This window comes from Gavialis gangeticus, unplaced genomic scaffold, assembly GCF_001723915.1.
Source record: "Gavialis gangeticus isolate Ggan-Ray unplaced genomic scaffold, GavGan_comp1, whole genome shotgun sequence".
Taxonomy (NCBI): Eukaryota; Metazoa; Chordata; order Crocodylia; family Gavialidae; genus Gavialis; species Gavialis gangeticus.
In genome coordinates this window covers 42,336,794-42,352,760 of record NW_017728993.1, presented here as the reverse complement: position 1 = coordinate 42,352,760, position 15,967 = coordinate 42,336,794, and the positions used below count along the sequence as shown (strand labels likewise).

Genomic DNA, 15,967 nt, shown 5'->3' with positions numbered 1-15,967 from the left:
AAACACTTAGGTAGAGAGAGGAAAACCCCTTATTTACCTTATCCTGATCAGATTATATGTATACATAAAGTCCAAGAGAAACTAGCAAATTTAGAATGTGAATTTTCTTTCCCATCAGCTTATTTATAAGACCACTGTCCCTCTTATGCTTCAGCTGACACATAAAAATATCAAAAGATAACCAAAGGAAAATAAGCTACAGTTTAAAAGAGGGACATGGAAATATAAACAAATGGTAAAGAAAGCATTTCAGGCACATTATTCTGTACAAATGGTATAGCACATTAAATAAATGGTAGACTCTCTTATATACAAACATTTTTATATTCAAATGATCAGCTTGAGCTTTGACAAAATTAAATACTAAACATTTATTCAATGCGATTTAATATTCCTCAACTACCTTAAATGTTGGCACTGTATTCAGTGATTCAGAATGAGAACTATGCATTAAAGGTTCATTAAAGGATCTCACCTTGCTAAGGTTTGAGTACAGGTCCACTACACTGTTACAGAATTTTTCCACATCCTGTGTAAGTAGTTGATCTGGATTGGCTATTCTGTTGTCCAGATTTCCCATTTTGTAATATGTGTAAGCCCTAAAACAGAAACAAAGCAATGACTAAGAAAAATCTGCACTAGGGCTTTTACTTAATTAAATAATTCAAAAAGGATTTAAAAAGTAGCTGAATGCCAAACGGCAGTTCAGAACATTATAATGTCTAATAACAACACCATCTATTGTTTAATTAGTTAAGTGCATTTCACCAGAAACTTAAAACAAATATAGCAGCCTCAGCGTTTCAAAAAGTTAGAAATGAACACTTACTGCAGATATTCCTCATAGAGGTATTTGGTAAGCCTTACTCGGAAACAAAGTTTAAGTTCATTTAATCCATATTTCAGGAAGTTATTCACCAGAGAGATCTAAGAACAAATAGTAGTAAATTAACATAAACAAGCCCCTCAATTGTATTAAACGTATTGTCCAGCTTGCTTTATTACACTGGCAAAAAATTGGTTTAGCTAAACAAACCTGGTTAACTTAAATCAATCTGCACGCTAAGACATAGATCAGGCAAACACGATCTCATTCAACATGGTCTCATTCAAGCCAATGACACTATGTACATACTTGAAGGCAAGCATGCGCATAAATGTTTGCAGGATCATGGACTATGATATTTAAAAGCGGTGAATCAAATCAATACATACCAGACATGCTGCAGCACTCACAGAATTTTTAATGGATTTTAATGTGTCAAGATACCTTTTTTAAAACTTTGTTCTACAATCAAACTTTTCACTCTTGCAATCAGTTCTAAAATGCATTTGGCCTCTCACGACTCCTATCTTAAAATGTTATTATCTTGTTTTGCAGAGTATTTTAAAATTTAAATACATTTCTGTTAGTTTGTATAAAATGCCCCCCTTTCATGCTGGGGTTATTTGAATAACACCTGTTAATACCCCTAACACTTGTAAGCAGGCTGTGAGTAAGGAAGAGAGGAAAGAAAAGGAACAATTTTAAAATTGTAAGTTATTTAGAATATAGTTGCTTGTACAAATTTTGCCTTCAATTCTAATCATAATTTAAAAAAAAATATGGTATTTAACTCTCCGATCTCATGTCTCGACAGCTTACAGAGAGCTATCGTAGTTGACTGACAAGAGAGATTTTAAGAAACTATTTTAACTGACAACAGACAAAGCTGGGATCCCAACAAAGTTATGTCAATTTTACTGCCTCAATGGGCAATCAAACCTTAGTTCATATACTTGCTCATTTCTTATAGCCAGAAAATGAAACCAATTTCTAGACATGACATGCCATAAAACAGCTCATTTTTGCGAGCTTTGAAAAACCTTACTTGGAATCTCTTTATAATTTTTCAATTTATATTTTAAATTATTTTTATCAAAGAGATGGCAACAAAAAAGCACTTACAGCAGGCATTGCAGCGATGAAGTTGAACAAATATTTCTTGAAATCTTTTCTGCTGCGACCAATGATAGCACTGCAAACCACCACATGCTAAATGTTAGTTGCAAAAGAAGCAAAACTTATATACATCAGTGTATCCAAAGTTGAGGGTGAATGGGTAGGCCAGACTATGTCATGAATCACAGGGGAAAGATTGCTATGGAAACCTGTAGTACCAACCGTGGTATTAACCAAATGTGATAGTTGGCTTGGTGAAAGCCATTTACCTTCTCTTCCTTCTCCTGCTGTGACCATATCACAAATGGCTACAGAAACAACTACTGTATACAGGTTCACAGGCTGCCATCCCCAATGGCATTCAGTTGAGCCTCGGGTAGACTTGATCACTCCCCCACAGCATCATACAAATTTTGGGTAAGAGGAAGGAAGGAACAAAACCAAAAGAATAAAAAGGAAAAAAGTAAAGACAGCAAGAAAAAAAAATAAGAGAAGGGGCAGAAGGAGGAGCGTGCCTGTCCCTCTTGGCCTGTGCATGAAAGATTTAAAGAATGGAACAGATGAGACCAAAGATAATATATTTTTAAACCATGATAGAAGCTGAGATGTGAAGAAGAAAATGGACAGAAAGATAAAACTGGGTGAAGAGGACAGAATCATTTGTCAATCCACTGCAACAGAGGGGATCATCCACCGCAATATTTGTAGTCATTGCTCCAAGTAACCTATGACTTGAAGCAGAACTTACCAAAGACAAAATTCTTTAGACTTAAACTTAAACCAAAACAGTTACTGATCCTAATTCAATAGAAGTCTTTAGTAATGGTGTTTTACAATTATATCTGACACCTGAAAAACCTGCGTATGATATCTTTGCCAGCCAGTTTATGAAGTATCTTATCCATATAAGTCAGGGGTGCTCAACCCCATATTATCTGGCCCATGGGGCAGGCTCAGAAATGTGATGGTGGGAAAGCAGTGTGACCACTCCCCTGCTGCCAATGTCCCAGATGCAAGAGGGGCCCACTCCCAGCTTGAGGGGAAGGGAGAGGGCAACGCCACGCTCCAGGGCCCAATCCTGACATGCAGGGCTTGATCTGGCCCATGGACTAGCCCTGCTCCACTCATGAAGCCTGTGAGGCCAAACGATTGGAGCACCACTGATGTAAATGAAACACAAAACCAAAAAAATCCCACAAAAGAGACAACTTAATATCATTTCTTAATCTCTTATTCCGTTAAGATATAAATGGTGCCAAACTTTTTTTTTTTTTTAAAGAAGAGTTTTTCTTTCATAAATTTGAAAGATCAAGAATATTGAGTCCTCACTTCTCTAACTTTTCTAAGATTGAGTCCTTGGTTCAATCATAGAAAAACCTAAATACAGTGACGGCTTAACAAAGAAAATCTGAGTTCTAAATCTTCAGGTGCAACTTCAAACACTACAGTTCATACTGCAAAACCATCTCTGTGTGGACCGCATACTCCAGTATAACAATGCCTTATTTTTTTGTTTAGCTGATTTTACTTTGGACAGTGTTTAAGTTAATTGAAAAGAGTCACCCAGTCAAAAAATAAGCGATATTATTTTCTCCTCTGTCATCTTTAAGATAGCACTGTATTAAAACGAATCTCATCCTTCATGCTGAGGTAACTGTGGTACAGAAAGTTATTTGTTACAAAATGTCCTGATACTACAAAAATAGAATTAGAGGTACTGAGTTCATGTCTATGGATGGGCAGGACAAATGAAGTAGCCCCTTGGATTCTTCAGATAGTAGTATTTAATCCAAAGGTATCACCATTCCCTAGCAGAGAGTTTAGAAAGGAAACTAGACAGGAAAGGTGACAAGAGGACAAATAACAAAGCAGACAATGGTGCGCCCCTACTCAAAATTTATCAAAAAGTTAAATATTTTTAGGTAAATCTTAGAAAACTATATTCAAAACCAATGTTTATTTTAGAAAGACAAAAGTATAGATTTTTATTTTGGAAGTTTGAGGATGCAAAAATCAACCATCACTAACCCTATTTCATGCCACCAACAAGCACACAGGTTCCAAAGCAAAAATGAAAATTAAGAAATAGAAGCACTGGAGGTGGTTGTGCAATTTAGTTGAAGCTGTTCAAACTAAATTTATTAACAATTTGCTCCAGTGCTGCACCACTTATGGAACATACAGCATATGTGAGATATTGTGCATGCTAATATTTTTCAACAACAGTTTACCAGTGGAATGGCAGCTATGAATTTAAAAAAGTATTTCTTGAATAGTGGTTTATCTCTGCTTACGATTGCACTGCAAAAAAGAGAAAATTGTATATAATTCAGCAGCTATACATATTTCTGTCTATGCTGTTTGACTTACTGTATAGCTACACAGCTGAAAAGCAATAGGAAATACATTTTTCTGCAGAAGCGTAAGAGAAACATTGACTTCATTCTTTGCAGACAACACTAAAGTAGTATAGTCTTCCAGCTTGCTCTCTGTAAAAATAGATACTTTCTATATCACTGGACAAGGGGAGTTTGAAAGGAACAAATGTCCATAAAGCAACAAAAGCAGAGATCTACAGCAGGAGCCGGCAACATTTTTTGGCCAGAGTGCGAAAAACACCCACAACCTCAACTTGTAAGATGTTGGTGTGCCAAGGGTAGATGGCAGGGGAACTGTGAGGGGCCTGATCCTTGCTGCAGCAGTGCAGCCCTGGCCCCTTCTCTGCCATCTGCCCTGGGGCATGTGTGTATCCCTTCACCAGCCATGAGCTGGGCCAGGGCTCTGCGGACCTCAGCGCAGCTTCTTGCAGCCTCTCACAGGCTCTGGCGAGCCCCTTGCTGCTCACCACAGAGCCCAGGCTTGTAGCAGCAGGCAGCAGGAAGGCTATAAAAAGCTGTACCAGGGTTCAGAGCCCTGGCTCAGCTCATTGCTGGTGGTGGGTGTATGCATATGTCTCAGGGTGGATGGCAGAGAAGGGGCTGTGGCTGTGCTGCCACAACAAGGATCAGGTCCCTTGTGGCTCTCGTATGGTCTACCTCAGCGTGTGTATGCCAAGCAAAATGCTTTCACATGCCAAGCTCTGGTTGCCGACTCCTGATCTACAATATAACAGAAGCTTACTTCAATTTAACAAAAAAGTATATCTAGGTTCAAAATTATCAAACTCAGACTTAAAAAGTAAGCTTTTTTTCCATGTAAAAAAATAATTTGGTTTTTCTTTTTAAATTATAACATAATTACTGCTATAGAGGTTCTTATGCCATTTTACATTATTTTGCTAAGATATTTTCTTGTTAGCAGTCATCACTCTTTTTCCCCCACTCCCATGATGATACTGTTGAATAGAAGGAGGAAGACAACATTTAAAAATTATCAGTTAAGTAATTCACAGATACCTTTCAATGACTGTTCCATTCTGAATCATCCAAATATCACAATATGTGCGCAGTATCAGCATAACAGCAATCAGTAACAAATAACCTGTCTAGTACAAAAATAAGCACATTTAAAGAATGCTCAGTAAATCACTACACATGAAGTTAAAAGTTAACCTAACAGAACTTTGCTAAGAAAGAAATCTTTCACTGCTTTATAAGAGGAAATACTTACTTTATATTGTAAATTCTAAAACATACTGCTTTCAAAAACAAAAATGATTGCTACAGATGCTACAAGAAAGTCTGCAACAAAGGTTTATTTCTTAATCTCTCAAAACTAGGGGCTTAGACAGATGTCCATTTTCTCCAGGGAAAGTCCCTGCTCTCTCAGGAGAAACCAAGAGTGTACAGAACTTCATAATTTTTCTCCCAGAGTAAAAATAGCCCCTTGGGGAGAAAAATAACTCAGGAACCCAAATGGAGTGGCTTCCCAGACAGTACGTACTTTACTGCTTCATGCTCTCCCTCCCATAGGAGGAGGGAGCGTGTGTGTCGGTTCCAGCCAAGCAGGCAGCAGAATGCACCTCCTGTGTACTTTGGACTGGAAAAGCCCAGGGCTGAAGCAGGTGCATTCTGCTTCTGGCTTGTTCCCTGCCCGAATCACACTTCAGTACTTGGGTGCCAGGAAGCACATAAGCATGCTCCCTTGCCCAGCCACAGCTGGGCTGGAACACACAATACAGGAAAGGGGAAGGCTGGAAAAGCATATGAGCTCTGTCAAAGTATCAATTTATGCATCAAATTTAGCCAGTTGAGGGGCACTTTTTTAGCCAAAGAATACCAAATATTGTCATCTATGCAAACTTCTAATGACTACTGCTTAGTATGTTAATTCAGATTTCAGCTAGTTCTTTCATTCCAAACACCTCTTCACATGCTTTTGGTATGTGGAAGATTGGTGCCTAAAAAATCATTGCTAGCATGAACATGGCAAATGGCATCTAAAGATTCCTGGGCACTGCCTACTTTGGTCTCCCACTGGGAAAACACAAGCTGACAGTCTGGCAGGGACTCTGGCTTGGTCAGCAATAGAAGCTGCATTTTTAGGGCTAATATGCAGAGGTAAGATCAAATACTGCTCGTGTAGTTGATTTGTTTCTTGTATTTCTGTCAGTGTTGAACGTACAGTTAATAATTGTTATGATTTCCCTTGTTTATATAACAAACCTTTTTGCTATATCTTATAACTTACTGTCTGTGGTAAATGTGATTTCAAAGCATTTGACAATATAGGCAGGTGTCTTCTGTGGAGGAAGGGATCTGTAGTTTCTAGTACAAAGAGTGTGACTTTTCAGCTAGCTAAACCTCCTCTCAGAAATTGCCAATGTCTGAGTGAGACGGGTGGAGTCGAGGCACCATGGGCCAAGGAGCTGGCCCCAGCACATCTCAGCTTGTTCTCAATGGTCAAGCAGCAGACATCAGAGAGAGGCTTGGGGCTACGGGACACTCCTAAAGGGGTGAGAGCATGCTGGAGTGCGTGTCAGTCATTCTGAAAAATGACATGAGCCACCTTGAGAGGATACAGGCAACACAGCAGCAGATAGAGCAGGGAACAGAAAGTAGAGCAGTCAATTGGGTGGATGAAGGGGGTAGAAGTGTTGCTCAGGGAGAGTGTGGGGCTAATTTGTAGCACATCTACCAAAGAGGTTGGCCCTTACTTGTTTAGGTCAACCACAATTTGCTAGGCTTGAAGTAGGAATTAATGAAAGTTACAAAGAAGACTAGACTGTATTAATATTTAATTTGTATATTATCTAATTATGAACTTGCATCTGAATTTAATCCAACCATTAATTTTTAATGTCTCTAATGGTACATGCTATTTTTCTAACCTGGGTAACAGTGTACAATCCAGTAGAAGTGTGAGAACAATCAACATGCTTATGTTCTCAGAGTTTTGATTACAACAGAAAGCAACATGATTAAGAAGCATAACCTTTCTTAATTTTTATTTTCTGCAAGGCAATGCTTACCTCTTTACAGAATGTTCTAGGGACCATTATTTTCACAATTCGACATATTCGCTTAACAAAGACTTTGTCCACCACTGCACGTTCTCTCTTTCCTTCTTTCTGTATAGCATAAGATCACACAGTACAAAAAAAAAAATTATTTTGCATTAAATTATTGAAACATACATCTTAAAATGTCAGCTCTATACTTAGATACGTTATTTCCAATTAAAGAATCAAAACCGCTAATGCAACATTAATAAAATGAAATTGAAAAATAACATAAGCCTTAAATATGCTACTTCAAAATTGCTCAATCTGATCATTATGTCCTGGATCAAACAGTATCTTTTTAACTCTGGTCATGGAGCACAACAGGTTTAAATCTACAGCCTGGGTCTCTCAGCTAGAACCAATTTTTTTGCCCTCTACTGTTTAGCAAACTGCTGCACCTGTCCTACTATGCTTCCCTAAAGAAAAATAGCCAACTATTGTGGCAGTGAAAAATACTTGTTCCCTTGCACAGGTGGTTTTCAGCCTTTTTTCATTTGTGGACCCCTAAAAATTTAAAATGGAGGTGCAGACCCCTTTGGGCATTTCGAATGGAGATTCAAACCCCTTGAATTGTAAGTGTGGGTAATCACATACTTTTGATCGATCATAGTCATCTTTCATGGACCCCATACATATAGTCTGTGGGCTTCCGGGGTCTGTGGGCTACAGGTTGAAAACCACTGCCTTTTGCCTACTCAGTTTAGAAATCACCGCTTTCTATGTGCTCAAGTCTTTATCTGGGGTAATTCAAACTTTCTTACAGCAACTAATCTATCATTTGCCAGATTAGCTAGGTGGTAAAGAGATCTAGATCAAGCAATTTATTGAAAATGAGAGCCTAGGAAGAAGTGGCAACATATCCAACTTAAGCATGCCATCTCCCATCAATTTGGTCTTGATGCATCTTCAACTCCAGACACATCTAAACTGCTCTCATTTCTTCACAAGTTACCCCAATCACCAAGGTCCATAGCAATGGTAAAATCCACATTTGTCCAAGAAATCTCAATTAAATACGGATTCCTTAAAGACAGGGGAGGGAGAACTTAGGCCAGTCAATGGAAATAAGTTCTAGCTAGCCCTCTCAATCTTCTTGAATGAATTCCTCAGAACTGATCCAGAGAATTATATGATGTATGTACTGGACCCTCTTCTGGTCACCTGGAAAATAATTCATGCACTTGACAGAACATAACAGAAAACTGTTGTTATAGATTAAGCTCATGTGAGATATTCAGGAAAGATTGATTAAAACAACATGGAATGGGAAGTGTTTATCCAGGAAGGAATTAATTTTCACCTTGCTTAAAACATTATTTTAAATCTAAAAATAGTTTAATATATATGTATATGTTAAAATAAACTCAATTGAGTGCAGTTACATTGAGGTCCCATTTCTGCAAACATATAAAATGTCCCATTGACTACCATGGCACTGCTGTGGTGCATAAATTAAAGGTGAACTGCAAGTTATTTTTAAATACTGGGAATGTGCTTTTTTTTTAATCTACAAAGATGTTCTAAGTTTTGGGGGGTTTCAGAACATAGTTATGGTGAGCTCTCACACTAACTAAAAGGAGACGTTAAAACACAGACAGTCTCCCAAAGTGCTGGCCACTGAAATTAAATAAGTTAACAAGAAACCCATAAGAAACCTTAATTAAAGTACCCCTTCCATTGACTTCGTAATGTCAATGTCACTAATTCTTCACTCCTGGGCCAAAATGGACATGAACTGCTTACAAGAAAGAAGCAAGACAGAAATCTGAGGTCACCTTAATACATCATAAATCTGTGTAGGTATGACAGTTACTTAATGCAGGCACTCTTAAAAAAGCTTCTTAATTTATATTTTCATGTATTTGTATTACCATAACTCAGAGGCCACGATCTTCTACAAGAACTTACTGTGCAAGATGCTGTATTGTACTTTACAATACCTATTTTGCCGTATTTGATGTCTGCATGTGTAATGTTAATTTTATTAGATACATTTTATTTAAAAAACAAAACAAAACAGGAGATTATGCTTTTCCAAAGGCTTTGGTTAAAAAACAAGTTTTAAACAAAGAAGGCAAACAAATATTGATTTCTACTTATAATGAGGAAAAATGCATTGTTCCAGGAAATCCTTCTGATGAGGAAAAATGCATTATTTCATGAACTCATGTCAATATGTGAAGTTTACAAGCAAATGGTGACCAACCTTGTATGCTAGTTTATGTCTGTAAAGCAGTTTTGAGTAGAAAGTGTACTGTAAGAAGTACTATCGTTTTACAGTCTGACTTAAGCAATTAAGCCAGATTCTTTTCTTGGTTACTCAGAAGTAAATCTGGAGTAACATCACTAAAACCAATATAGTTACACTAGAATTACATGAACAAAATCAAGAATAAGATTTAAACACCAATAGTATGGATAAACAACATGATTGCTATAGTACAATACACCTTTGATTTCATTCTATAGTAAATTTATTCTGTAGGGGGAGATCGCGGGAGGGTGGGAGAGCAGGGAGATATGCAGTGCATGGGTGCTTTCTTTGGCTGCGTTGTACATGTGCAGTGAACTCTGAGCTCACCAGCTGATCAGTGCAGGTCCTACCGGAGTTCCACATGCACAGGGAGCTCAGAGGTCACCAACTGGACACTGAGGATCCTGCCACAGTGTGGTTAAAGCTCTGGCAGGACCTGCATGGACCAGCCAGTGAGCTCAGAGAACTTGCTGTGCATGTACTTCACAGCTGAAGTGAGTATGGTTGCATTCATCTCCCCATTCCCAATCCTGGATCCAGCCATGTTCTACAGTAAAGAGCAGACAACCAGTTCTCCCAAGCTAACTGCCCACAGCAGGTACCTTTACCATGCCTGTTTGTAGCATATGCTGGTGGTCCCTGGAACACGTATACAGTGATCACACCCTTTTATTAAATGGGCAGACATTTTGAATCTTGTCCTTTCTCTAATTATTAATAAAGCATGGAAATTTAATGAATGATAACATTTTTAAGCAGTGGCTAGAAAATCAAGTTTCACTTTTATAAATCGGATAGTTTTGCTAGTTCCTAAGGGATAATGTATTTTTTCTGGACAGACAAAACATAGGTATCCAATAAAAGATGCAATCTAAAATGTAAATCTTTCCAGGCACTTTTTAGATCAAACAGAAAACAAACAAACACAAGGCCATTTTTCCCTTTGCAAAAAATCACTCTCAGGAGCTTAAAAATACTAAAGTCTGATAGTTTCAAAATGTAACCATTTTATGAAGTTAACATGACTCTTTGTATCTTTTTTCCCAAAAGGATGTATTGCTTTAAAAAAATAGCAGTCTGATAATCAAGGTGTAGAAACCAATAAGCACAACACTATCCATTTTTGTAACATTAGTTCTATAGCTAACCACACCCCAGACAGTTCAATTTTGATAATAAGAGGAATAATTATAACATGTTTAGTTTTATTTAAACTAATGTTAAAAATTCAGGGAAAAGGGATTACCTCATTATTCTGTAATGCTTGCTTTCCGCTTTTCTTACTGCAGAGAAAAAATAAAGACTATTACTTTCCATTAGAGCACTGGTGCTCAACCTTTTGACCTCGTGCACCAGATGAGGCATGGAGCTGGTCCACTGGCTGGATCAGGCCCTGTACAACCTCAGCCAGCCCCCTGTATGCCTGGATCAGGCCTTGAGCTAGCCCCACGTTCCAAGATCGGGTCCTGCAATGCTCCACATGCCCAATCTAGCATGCAGGGACATGCTATGAGGCCCATGGGGCTCCCCACAGGTGGACAAATTTGGCAGCAGAGATTTGACTTCCCTACTGCCAAATTTTTGGATCCACAGGGTGCTGCCGTGTAGGCTGGATACCATGGTTTCAGAGGCTAGATCTGGTCTGCAGGCTGGGGGTACAGCACCTTTGCATTAGAGTTGTTCCTGGTGCTTAATTTAAGTCTCAAACAGAGCAAATTCCTGAAAAGGCTTCTGAGGAAAAATACCATCTACATACTACAGTGTAATCAGAACAAAGCGTTTCATGGATTCTGAGAGCTGATGAGTTTGTGTGTCCATACTAAATCCATTTAAGAGTTTCTGGTCATTTTATTTATATTTATACACTTTGTAGAGCTAAAGAAAGAAATCAGAAGACTAGCTTCATAGGATAATCTTTTAATTACTGTGTTTCTATATTACACAAGCCTGATTAGGACCAACTTTTCTTTGAAACAAGTTCTTGACTTTTGCATGATTATAAGCATATCATGCCTGAATGACAATTACCAAAGCCATTGATTTATGCTGTCTACTGGTCTAGATTCCATGTGCTGCCTCTATAATACGACCTGTAAAAATGCAGATCACTGGAATAACATAGCAGCAACAATAAAGGAAATGCTTTTTTTAAAAAATTAGGCTTCTGGATAAAAATCCAGAAATTATATCCACTGCTATTTTAACTAGCGAAAACATTCTATGAAAGATCAAGGATATTCAACTTACAATAGAAAGCTAAGCCACAGTTCTGTTTGTTGGAAACTTCTATGGGCTGACTGCTATTGAGCTTTTTCCCTGTGTTAAAGGAGTCTCATTTCTTCACCTTGGTACCTACTGGCATTAATCCAGACTCTATTATCTTATTGTAAAACTTTCTATGGGAACCATGGTTACATGCCCAATTAATTCAAAAGCCAAAGAATGCCCTCAAAACTGATTAGCAAGACTTGTGGTTGTGAGCAACACTACACAATGTTGTGACCAAATACATTTGACTTCAGAAATTGATTTGGTTCTCCACTACTCCAAGCCTCTCTGTTATATATCATCAAAAGAGTCACATAGTTATCACATTAGCAGAGTGCTCTGTGTTAATCTGACTTTTAAAATGAAAATAGTTTTTCAAAATAAGTTTCATTTAAGAAGGTAGTAGAGGCAGCAGGGGGGCTAGGCTACACCAGAAATTCTGGACTCCTCTCCTATTCAGGCTGCGTTGCTTTGTAGCATATCAGGCATTACCCCAGCTCCAACTCACATTCACATATACAAATCTCTAGCTCAAGTTAAATGGTACTTAAATTTGAGTAACAATTCCATCAGCCCAGTGGGTGGAAGCTCAAGTGCTGTTGATGTTTGAGTTAGTAATACCTAGGGACCTACCACATACAAACTGCCACATCAGGAGGAGGAGTTGGACATGGAATTCTCCAGACAGCTCTCGAGGCTGTACGGTCAAGGGACATGGTTATCATGGGTGACTTAAACTACGCAGACTTCTGCTGGGAGGAGCAGTCAGCTAGATCCAACTGTTCCCATAGGTTCTTAACCTGCATACCACCTAACACGAGAGGTATACGGTCCCGCTAGGGGAAATGCCTTTTTGGACTTGGTCCTGGCTACAGGGGATGATTTGGTGGGGGGATCTACTGACACAAGGTAACCTAGGGAACAGTGACCACGACTTGATTGAATTCACTATCCGGCGTAGGATGGAAAAGATAACCAGCAGGAAAGAATTGCTAGACTTCAGAAAGGCTAACTTCAGTGTGCTCAGGAGATTAGTTAGTGAGGCACTCATGAACAGGAGTATTGGTGAGATGGGAGTCCAGGACTAGTGGTCATTCCTAAAGGGAGCGGTCCTACAGGTGCAGAAGGAGACAATCCTCTTGTGCAGGAAAGAGGGCAAAGGGGCCAAGAAACCCTTCTGAACAGGGAAATCCAGGAAAGCCTTGAGGCAAAAAAAGAGGCATATAGGTTGTGGAAGCAGGGGGTAGCTACCAAGGCAGAGTATACCTACTTGGCCTGCACTTGCAGGGAGGCAGTCAGAAAGTCCACAGAAAAAATGGAACTTAGGCTGACAACAAAAATTAAAGACAACAAAAAGTCCTTCTTCAGGTATATAGGGAGCAAAAAGAAGGTGCAGGGTAGCATAGGCCCGCTAGAAGACAAAATAGGATAATTAGTGACAGATGGGGGGACAAAGCTGAGCTCTTCAATGAGTTCTCTGCCTCTGTGTTCAAGAACTTGGATCAGGACAAATCTTCCAATTGGATCATAAAGAGGCATAAAGGGAGAACCAGCCCACCAACTGTTAGCACCGACGTAATGAAGAGACACTTGGAGGGGCTGGATGTGTTTAAGTCAGCAGGCCCAGATGATCTTCACCCAAGTGTACTGGTGTCATAGCAGAGCCATTGGCACGGCTGTTCAAGCACACTCAGTGCTCAGGTCAGGTCCCAGAGGACTGGAAACGGGCCAGTGTGGTCCCTATTTTCAAGGGGAGGAACGAGGATCCCAGTAACTATAGACCGGATAGTCTCACCTCCGTCCTCAGGAAAATCTTTGAAAAAATTATTAAGGATCACATTTGTGGGAGTCCAGTGGGGAAAGCAATGCTAAAGGGCAACCAGCATGGATTCATAGCAAGTAGATCCCTGCCTGATTAGCCTTGTTTCTTTTTACAACCAGGTCACAAAATGCTTAGATGCAGGAATGGAAGTGAACGTCATCTACTTGGATTTTAAGAAGGCCTTCAATACAGTAGCTCATTATATTCTTATAGATAAACTGTGTGAATATGATATAGATGACTACATGGTCAGGTGGGTGGCAAATTGGCTTAAGGGTTGCACCCAGAGAGTGGTGGTGGATGGGTCAGTATTGACCTGGAAAGATGTGAGCAGTGGAGTCCCACAAGGCTTGGTCCTTGGACTGATGCTGTTCAATGTCTTCATCACTGACTTGGAAGAGGGTGTGGAAAGCACTCTGTCCAAATTAGCAGATGATACCAAATTATTGGGTAAAGTTAACACACCACAAGGTAGGGAACAAATGCAGGCAGATCTGGATAGGTTGGAAAAGTGCATGGAACAGAATAGGATGCAGTTCAATAAGGACAAAGGCAAGGTGCTGCAACTAGGGAAAAGGAATCACCAACATGCTTACAGCAGCAGAAAGGGATCTTGGAGTCACTGTTGACTCCAAGATGAACATGAGTCATCAATGTCACTAAGTAATCAGTAAAGCTAACTGTACTCTTTCCTGCATTAGCAGGTGCATGACAAACAGGTCCAGGGAAGTGATACTTCCCCTCTATACAGCATTGGTAAGACTACAGAACTGGTAAGACTGCAGCTGGATTACTGCATCTAGTTCTGGGTGCCACACTTCAAGAGGGACGTGGAAAACCTCGAGAGGGTTCAGAGGAGGGCCACTCATATGGTCAGGGGCCTGCAGGCAAAGCCATACAAGGAGAGATTGGTGGCCCTGGATCTCTTCAGCCTTCGCAAGAGAAGGCTGAGAGATGATCTTGTGGCTACTACAAGTTCATAGGGGGGACACTAAGGAATAGGAGATACTCTGTTTACCAGGGCACCCCTTGGGGTAACTAAGAAAAACAGCCACAAACTGACGGAAAGCTGATTTAGGTTAGACGTCAGGAAGAACTTCTTTATGGTAAGGGTTGCCAGAATCTGGAATAGGCTTCCAAGGGAGGTGGTGCTCTCCCCTACCTTGGGGGTCTTTAAGAGGAGGCTAGACATACACCTGACTGGGGCTGTCTGACCCCTGTACTCTTTCCTGCCCAGGCGGGGGGGTCAGACTCAATGATCTGCTAAGGTCCATTCTGAACCAAACATCTATGAATCTATTAAATTCACTATTTCACGGAAATTGTATAATTGGCAGTCTCCTATGGAATAGCTTTTTGTTAGCTCTTTGAACATAGCTGTTTCCCTGTGAAAAAGCGTGGGGAACCAGCTGTCTCCCAGAAGGGTGGAGAGTGGGGAAGGGAGCAAAGAGAAGAAAAAAAGGGCAGACTGCCCGTCTCCTGGAAGGGAGGCAGGAAAAGTTTCCATCTCTGTCTCCAGAAGGGGAGGGAGGAAGGGGAGAGGAGGGGAGCAGGGTAAAGCCTGCTAAAAGTCCCTGGGAGGGGAGAGAGAGTGCCCCTGCCCATGAAAGTCCAGCTCCAGATCCTGGAACTGGAGGCAGGGGATGCAGAGCAGCACCCGGCTGGGCTGTGGGCACCGGTGGGAACATGGTCTGGGCTGCTCCGGCACAAGTGAGTGAAGCTTAGCCTCATGCAGAGTGCCAGGGCTCTGGCTCCAGATCCAGCGGCCAGGAGATGAAGCCAGAGCCTTGGGGTAGGAGCCACCCAGCTGAAACTGCTTGCCCAGCATGGTTATCAAAATGGCAGCCCTTGCAATTGGCTGCCAGGGCCTGTGAATTTGGTAGGTCCCTAGTAATACCATAGGGATACAGTTATGGGCTACAGTTCAAATTAGCACAACCCCTAGCTGGTAGCCCAATCTCATTGCTAATGTAATCTCCGTGTGCTACTAATCGGTCCAGACGATCTCCACCCTAGAGTACTAAAAGAATTGGCTGAGGTCATTGCAGGACCCCTGGCACAGCTTTACGAGCACTCGTGGTGCTCTGGTGTGGTGCCAGAGGACTGGAAGAGGGCCAGTGTGGTTCCCATCTTCAAAAAGTGGAAGAAGGAGGACCCAGGAAACTATAGGCCAGTTAGTCTTACCTCGATCCTGGGCAAGCTTTTTGAGAAAATTACTCTGGCACATATCCACGAGGG

At 40.4% G+C, this 15,967-nt stretch overlaps 1 protein-coding gene across 1 annotated transcript in view; it reads right to left on the bottom strand.

The window, feature by feature from the left end:
* Positions 1 to 15,967, bottom strand: part of ABCD3 (ATP binding cassette subfamily D member 3) — a gene marked incomplete at its 5' end in the record, with an annotated part of 56,876 nt that overhangs the window by 19,512 nt on the left and 21,397 nt on the right. Inside the window, 6 exons of the mRNA XM_019528339.1 lie at positions 476 to 599; positions 830 to 927; positions 1,949 to 2,018; positions 5,338 to 5,426; positions 7,353 to 7,451; positions 10,886 to 10,922. Of these exons, the coding sequence (XP_019383884.1) occupies positions 476 to 599; positions 830 to 927; positions 1,949 to 2,018; positions 5,338 to 5,426; positions 7,353 to 7,451; positions 10,886 to 10,922 (517 nt within the window). The remainder of the gene's footprint in view (positions 1 to 475; positions 600 to 829; positions 928 to 1,948; positions 2,019 to 5,337; positions 5,427 to 7,352; positions 7,452 to 10,885; positions 10,923 to 15,967) is intronic.